The sequence below is a fragment of the Anguilla anguilla genome, chromosome 1 (genome assembly GCF_013347855.1).
Source record: "Anguilla anguilla isolate fAngAng1 chromosome 1, fAngAng1.pri, whole genome shotgun sequence".
Lineage (NCBI taxonomy): Eukaryota > Metazoa > Chordata > Actinopteri > Anguilliformes > Anguillidae > Anguilla > Anguilla anguilla.
Window position 1 is genome coordinate 85833447 of NC_049201.1, and position 8018 is coordinate 85841464.

At 48.7% G+C, this 8018-nt stretch overlaps 1 protein-coding gene across 1 annotated transcript; it reads left to right on the forward strand.

Annotated features, from left to right (window-relative positions):
* Window positions 1–619: 619 nt before the first annotated feature.
* On the forward strand, window positions 620–5734 carry LOC118221731 (ribonucleoside-diphosphate reductase subunit M2-like). Its single transcript, XM_035407057.1, has 10 exons — window positions 620–960; window positions 1074–1157; window positions 1304–1336; window positions 1802–1942; window positions 2396–2512; window positions 2855–2988; window positions 3291–3385; window positions 3603–3736; window positions 4376–4594; window positions 5008–5734. The coding sequence occupies exons 1-10, from the start codon at window positions 883–885 to the stop codon at window positions 5158–5160; spliced, it is 1188 nt and encodes a 395-aa protein (XP_035262948.1). The 5' UTR covers window positions 620–882; the 3' UTR covers window positions 5161–5734.
* The last annotated feature ends 2284 nt before the right edge of the window (window positions 5735–8018 follow it).

The window sequence follows — 8018 nt, forward strand, 5'->3', positions numbered from 1 at the left end:
TCCGTCTCTTCTCCGCTTTCAATTCATAGTTTGTATTTTTTTACCTTTTCTTTATTATTCAGAATATTAATAAATATGTTTTTAAAAACGTGGACGGTGGGAAACAAGCAGGAAAAAGGCTTCCTCAACCAGAATTCGTGTGCTTATAACCGCCACCAGTTTGACTCCACCACGTCACGGCCGACAATGACTTCCGGACCGACAGCTGTGTTCACCAACAGAAAGAAACATTTAAATCCTTTTTCCTGCAAATTGAATCGGCATACCACAGTTTATGGAGCCATTTCGGACACAGCCTATAATTTACCCGCCTGTTTTCGAGTTCGCGGAATAGAATTTAAATACCTCCATCTGTTGTGCATGGCGCTGAGAATTTTAAGGGCGTGCAGTATTATTTTACAAAGTAAAAATGTTGTTGCTCGCCTCTGTCTTTGCGCAAAAAACCTTTCTGTGAACATCCTATATGTTCCTCATCTAAGAGCAGCTTATTGAATACACTCAAAATTATTGAATTTCGTGAAGCCAAATTAACAAAGATACCCCTATGAAAACTCAAATAGGACGTGGAGAGGGACCACCTTATGATATGTGACGTACTGTATGTTAGATGAAAATGCCGTTGGAACCGATTGGCTGGAGTAGAACAGCGCGAAAAATACAAAAACTATAATTGCCGGCAAAATGCGCCAGAACAGTCATTCATTCAATACAGTTCCAGTAGTTAGTAGCTAGTGTCTATTTAGCGGTACCAATATTACTTCGTATTTTAAGTTTCTTACTTTTTATCTGCACTTTATCTTTATACAGCTATCAAGCTACCAAGTGGGCGAGTCACTGCATTATCCATCATCATTATTTTAAACTACGAGTGAGAAAACAAAGATGCTGTCTTCAAACCCTGCAAACCCGACACCACTCTCACCAAAAAAAGAAAACCAACGTATCAACGACGAAAACACCGTAAGTTGAAATGACCGATCTTGCCAACACGTTGCAAATTGATCTGCCATAGAATCCGTAGGTGTTAGTTGATTTCTTTTCAGCTGCTGTTAACACAGTCCGATTCTCCTCAGCCACCTTCGTTCAGCAAAACGCGGATACTGGCCTCTCAAACGGCTCGCAAGATTTTGGCGGATGCGAGCAACACTAACACTAAGGTAAGGTGGCTAATGCTAAATATCAGTCAGTCTCCATTGCAGAACGAGTGGCTAGAAATCTAACGTTAGTAAGTCAACTATTCGTCTAAATTAAATGCCAGCAGTGTGCTGTCTTTGAACTTACGCGCTTGTCTGTATTGTTACAGAACCAGAAGAGTCTATCATCCAGTCGCACAGAGGTAAGACGAACAACAAGCCTGGTAACTTTGACAAACACGTTTAACTTTTAAAATTGCTTTGAAGTTATTCAATTTGGTAGATTGCTATCTTGTTATTGTGTTCCTTTTCCAGATTTGGCGGGATAGACACTTGGCTAGGTAGCTAGCATTAACTAGCCAGCCAGCCACGTAGGCATCAGTCTTTAGCACTCTTTGAAATATCGTTTTTAATTGAGGTACATCTTATTTTATTTAACAAATAGTCCACGTTGCCGGATAGATTAATACCAATGAATATCGAACGGAAATAGAAGCATATCACCCGCAAGCTGGGAGCTGCTGGCTAACGATTATAACGAATAATTTACGATATGGCAGGTTGCGTTAATTTGCCGACCTGCACAGAATATTTAAGTGCCCACAAGTTATGCATCGAGCATCTCTAAGTCCCTGTTTGATAAGCTTTGTGCTATTGTGCTGCTTTAGAAACTGAAACGTCTTGTCGACATAAAGGACGAACCGTTACTTCGTGACAACCCCAGACGGTTTGTCATCTTCCCCATCCAATATCACGACATATGGCAAATGTACAAGAAGGCGGAAGCTTCCTTCTGGACCGCGGAAGAGGTACCGTCAGTTCCCGCCACTTCCGGTCGTGTTTCACAACTGCTAATTAAATATTCAGTCATGCGCTTATTTTACTTGTACGAATGAACACTGACCACGCTTTATAAATTTAATTTGGGTAAGAATGTGATTTAATGATAAGCTCTGTATGCCAATGTTATTAATATTTGCTTGTGAATTGCCCTCTAAGTTGTGTGGAAAGCACCTGCTTGTGTGAATGGGCTGGGTGGTTACAGCAGTGAACCTGGCCAAATGATGGTCACATTTTTAAGAAGCCACAGATGTGTGTTCTGGAAAGACCAAACTAATAGGTGATCTGCTCAAAAATGATTTCTCAATCCGCCACTCAAAGAGTAGGGACTTCAGTAGGCAAAAGAAACAGGGGAGCTGACTGTAGGGTCCCTGTGGAGATACTCTGCTCCGGCGGTGGCTGACTTTGCTTGTCCCCTGCAGGTTGACCTGTCCAAGGACATGCAGCATTGGGAGGGTCTGAAGCAGGAGGAGCGCTTCTTCATCTCCCACGTGCTGGCCTTCTTCGCTGCCAGCGACGGCATCGTCAACGAGAACCTGGTGGGTGCAGTTGCCATGACTGACCAGAGGGGGCAGCAGGCACCAGCCTGCACAAAATGGGTGTAATTTGATTGGTTGTTCTCACTCGGGCGATCCCCTGTCCACACATGGGGTAGATCTGTGTAATCTCTTAAACTGGAGTACCCCCAACCCCCCTGGAGTGCCCGTGGCCTCCACAACAAAAATTTAGTGAAAATGATGTTTACGTTTTCAGATTTTACCAGTTGCATCTTTCCCATCCTTTGCAGTACTGTGATGGGTGTAATAGTTACATATTTGCTGTGTGCCGAATGGCGGCACATTGGATTGGCTCCTTCTGACTCCTCTCTCACCTGTGTACAGGTGGAGCGCTTCAGCAAGGAGGTGCAGGTGACGGAAGCCCGCTGTTTCTACGGTTTCCAGATCGCCATGGAGAACATACACTCTGAGATGTACAGCCTGCTGATCGACACCTACATCAAGGACTCTGCTGAGAGGTCCATCTGTCCGTCCGTGTGCGTGCGTGTTTGTGAAATTTAGTCGATAGTGATTAAAACACATGCAGAGCTTGCTCATTTTTAAGTGCATTTATTTTATGAAGAGTCTTTTTGTTCCTGGTTTCTTCTTTACAGGAGAGTGTGGGCTAGCATTAACCCTCACCCTGGCCCGCACTGTTGTGCTGTTTGTGATTTCTGCCTGAGGAACACGCGTGTGAAACATGCGTAAAAATCAGCGCTGGGATTTAAATCGGCTGAGTTTGCGAAAGGGTTTCTGACCGAACGTGTCCGTGTGTCCTCAGGGAGTTCCTGTTCAACGCCATCGAGACGCTGCCCTGTGTGAGGAAGAAAGCTGATTGGGCCATGCGCTGGATCGGTGACAGCGATGCCTCTTTCGGTGGGCCTGACTTTCTTCTTGTTTTTTATGGGATGTTGCAGGTTATTGGTCGATTTGTTGCTAGGCGTGTGCTGTGGTTCCTTTGTGGCTGTAGTGTGTAAATACTCCCGAGTGCATCATTCTGTGACCGTTCTCTGAGGTGAGTTTGTGGTTGTGTTCTGTGCGACTGATTTTTTTTTTTTCTCTCTCTCTCTCTCTCTCTCTCTCTCTCTCTCAGGCGAGCGTGTGGTGGCGTTCGCGGCTGTGGAAGGGATCTTTTTCTCCGGTTCGTTTGCCGCCATCTTCTGGCTGAAGAAACGAGGCCTCATGCCGGGCCTGACCTTCTCCAACGAGCTCATCAGCCGAGACGAGGTACAATCACACACACTCACACACACACATACACTCACGCGCACACACACACACTCTCACACACTCGCACTCTCTCACGCACGCGCACACACACTCACTATCACTCTCACACACAGACACACACGCACTAACACTCACTCACACTCTCACACGCACGCACACACTCTCACACACACTCACAGTCTCACACGCACGCACACACTCTCACACACACTCACACGCACGCGCGCACTCACATACTCTCACTCACTCACACACACACACACTCACACACATGCTCTCACAAATACACTCACACATACTCACACGCACTCTCTCACACACTCGCACGCACACACACTCACATACACTCACACGCACGCGCACTCACTCGCACACACTCACACACACACTCGCTCACACACCCAAACACACACACTCACACACATGCTCTCACAAATACACTCACACATACTCACTCGCACGCACACACACACTCTCTCACTCGCACACACACACATACTCTCACACTCTCTCACTCGCACACAGTCTCACACACATACTCTCACACTCTCTCTCACAGACACACATACTCTCTCACACACACACACAGTCCTGCAGTAACCCTAGACTGATTTTCCCTGTGTCTGCTTCCCCCAGGGCCTGCACTGTGACTTTGCCTGCCTCATGTTCAGCCACCTGCGGCAGCGCCCGTCGGAGACGCGGGTGAAGGAGGTGATCATGGACGCCGTGGCCATCGAGCAGGAGTTCCTGACCGGGGCGCTGCCCGTCAGCCTGATCGGGATGAACTGCACGCTCATGAAGAGCTACATCCAGTTTGTGGCCGACCGCCTGCTGCTGGAGCTGGGCTTCAGCAAGGTGAGCCAGGCCCCTCCCCCCCCCTCACCTGTGCAGGTGAACCACCCAACCCCTCACCTGGGCAGGTGAACCACACCCCTCCCCCCCCTCTCACCTGTGCAGGTGAGCCAGGCCCCTCCCCCTCTCTCACCTGTGCAGGTGAGCCAGGCCCCTCTCCCCCTGCTCTCATCTGGGCAGGTGAACCACCCACCCCCTCACCTGTGCAGGTGAGCCAGGCCCCTCTCCCCCCTCTCACCTGTGCAGGTGAACCAGGCCCCTGCCCCCAACTCTCACCCGTGCAGGTGAACCAGGCCCCTCCCCCCGCTCTCACCTGTGTAGGTGAACTGCTCCTTTTTGCTTATCATTGAAGTGTGTTATGTGTATTCAAAATATTTGATTTGATGTTTGTGTGTGTGTGTGTGTGTGTGGTGCAGATGTACAATGTGGAGAACCCCTTCGACTTCATGGAGAACATCTCCCTGGAGGGGAAGACCAACTTCTTTGAGAAGCGTGTGGGGGAGTACCAGAAGATGGGGGTCATGTCCAAGGCTGTGGACAACACCTTCACTCTGGAAGCTGACTTCTAAAAACCTGCTCCAGAGGACCCAGTTAACTGCCCTCTAACCTCCCATGCTTTTTAAACGCCATTTCTCTTAAGCGCAATGATTTTTTACTATGTAGATAAATGAAAATAGCTTTTTGCAGGTTGTATAGCCCCCTAGTATTTTAAGAGGATGTGTTTGTAAATATTTAGGCTGTATGGACTGGATTTGTAAAGAAATTTTTATTTGCTATATACCTTTCCACCAGTGCTCAGCTTGCTCAGATAAGCACTACTAATGTTCACAAAGGGCTTGATGGGAGATGTAGGCCACAAGCGATCAGTGTTCAACCTGTCTTCCTGACTTCAACTCCCGGTCTATCCTCTGCCAAAAGTATCTGCTTATAGTTCGTCTGATCTCTTGCAGGAGCAATCAAATCCTTTGATGCTGTTTATTCTGGGGGTTTTTTAAATATTGCATTAAGCATTTAGTGTAAGAAAGTTGATGCCAAATGCATTGGAATTCAGTCTTTAAATGTACATATCTTGTAAATGTAGTTTTAATATTTTGTATAGAAAATATTTATAATAAATAACACTGAGTGCAAGTGAAAAAGGTGATGTTGCTTTTAGTGATCTAGTGGAGGAGTGCGTGGTTTTGAGTAGTTATGGGTTTGGGTGGATGATGGCATGGTTTTGAATAGAGGTTTGGGTGGAGGAGGGTGTGGTTTTGAGTAGTTATGGGTTGGGTGGAGGAGGGTGTGGATTTGAGTGGTTATGGGTTGGGTGGAGGATGGTGTGGATTTGAGTGGTTATGGGTTTGGGTGGAGGAGGGTGTGGATTTGAGTGGTTATGGGTTTGAGTGGAGGAGGGTGTGGATTTGAGTGGTTATGGGTTTGGGTGGAGGAGGGTGTGGATTTGAGTGGTTATGGGTTTGGGTGGAGGAGGGTGTAGATTTGAGTAGTTATGGGTTGGGTGGAGGAGAGTGTGGATTTGAGTAGTTATGGGTTTGGATGGGAGTGGTTTTGGGTGGAAGGTGGGCATGATTGGTTGAAGGGCAGTGAGGATTTGATTGGGGGTGGTTTCCGGTGGGTAAGGATGTGGTTTTGAGAAGTGGGTTTAGGTTTAAGTGAAACACAATTGTGAGTTTTGGTCAGGGTGAGAACCTCCTAGCACAGGAATACTCTGCCAGAGTTCTTTCCCCCCTGATGGTTGATGGTTAATGATGAAGGTCTCCAACTGGCCAAAGATCTCACTCACCTGGTGTCTAGAGTCTAAATCAGTCCCCGATTTGAAGGGAATAGCAAAAATCAGAAGTACTACTGGTACTGGTCCTGATTTAGTCCGGACTTCTCCCCGGCAATGGCCACGCCCCCAGAGTCAGAGTCTCCTCCCTCTCCAGGCTCTCTGTAACTCGCACTAAACTTAGTTTTGCTCAGAAGTTTGAAACTCGCCTCAAGGGCACAACTGCAATGACCTGCCCCAGATTCACGCCAAAAAACTCCATGATCCCCTGAGGACACCCCCCCCACCCCCTCAAGGTCAAAGGTCTCCCCGCCCCCGCCCCCGCCCCCGCCGTCGCACTGCGGCTGCTCCTGAACTCGGCAGGCCGTGCGGTTCTGCTGTCGGTCTGCATGGTAGCTTCAATCCCAGGGTGTCTGAGGTCAGGCACAGGCGTCTGCAGGTTTGAGGCTTTCCCCACACTGCCGGTGTGTGCTATAACAGTTAGGGAGCTGGACTTGCAACCTAACTCCCAGGTGGGACACTGCTCACTGCTGTTGTACCCTTGGTCAAGGTACTTACATCAACGATGAAAATACGACAGCTGAGGGTGTAGGAAATGCCTGTAACGTAATGTAGACTGATTCAGTTAATCAACGAATTATTGTCTTCAGTCAGGGGTCAATCAGTTCAATCAGGTGTTTTAGGTTCTGGGATAGATCAATGGTCTGTACCCATACTGGCTTTTTCAGATAAAATGTGCGTTTCAACTCTGTAGTACTTAAGTCATTAGCCTGAAAATTGGTTACTGACGGAAATTAGAAAAATATATAGAACTGCGGCCCTCCAGGACTGGAGTTGAACCCGCAGACACTGTGACCCCCCAGGACTGGAGTTAAACCCGCAGACACAGCGCCCCCTCCAGTACTGGAGTTAAACCTGCAGACACTGTGACCCCCCAGGACTGGAGTTAAACCTGCAGACGCTGCGACCCTCCAGGACTGGAGCTAAACCTGCAGACACTGCGGCCCTCCAGGACTGGAGTTAAACCTGCAGACGCTGCGACCCTCCAGGACTGGAGCTAAACCTGCAGACACTGTGGCCCTCCAGGACTGGAGCTAAACCTGCAGACACTGTGGCCCTCCAGGACTGGAGTTAAACCTGCAGACGCTGCGACCCTCCAGGACTGGAGCTAAACCTGCAGACACTGCGGCCCTCCAGGACTGGAGCTAAACCTGCAGACACTGCGGCCCTCCAGGACTGGAGTTAAACCTGCAGACACTGTGGCCCTCCAGGACTGGAGATAAACCTGCAGACACTGTGGCCCTCCAGGACTGGAGCTAAACCTGCAGACGCTGCGGCCCTCCAGGACTGGAGCTAAACCTGCAGGCACTGCGGCCCCATGTGCAATGCCCCTTTGATCCACTAGGTGGCAGCCACATCCTGTCTCCGTCACGGAACTGGGCCGGGTGCTCTGCCACTGGAGAGTCGCAAGCTGTCCTGCGCCCGATTTAGCCGTCCTGTCCTCCAGCAGCAAGTCATCATCGCCATTTAGCCCCAGTCCCACCTGTGGAGTTTCACTCTATAAATAGCCATGGTTTCATGAGGCGTGGACTGCAATCAAGTGAAAGAATGTTCCAGAAACACTTCTGAAAGGTCCTGGGACGTCCTTTCCGCACTGGT

Excerpts from the sequence above, each read along its gene's own strand:
- LOC118221731 (XM_035407057.1), top strand. The coding sequence starts at position 883 with ATGCTGTCTTCAAACCCTGCAAACCCGACACCACTCTCACCAAAAAAA. Across the intron at positions 3,386-3,602 it reads TGACAGCGATGCCTCTTTCG|GCGAGCGTGTGGTGGCGTTC; the intron begins GTGGGCCTGACT and ends TCTCTCTCTCAG. Across the intron at positions 3,737-4,375 it reads AGCTCATCAGCCGAGACGAG|GGCCTGCACTGTGACTTTGC; the intron begins GTACAATCACAC and ends TGCTTCCCCCAG.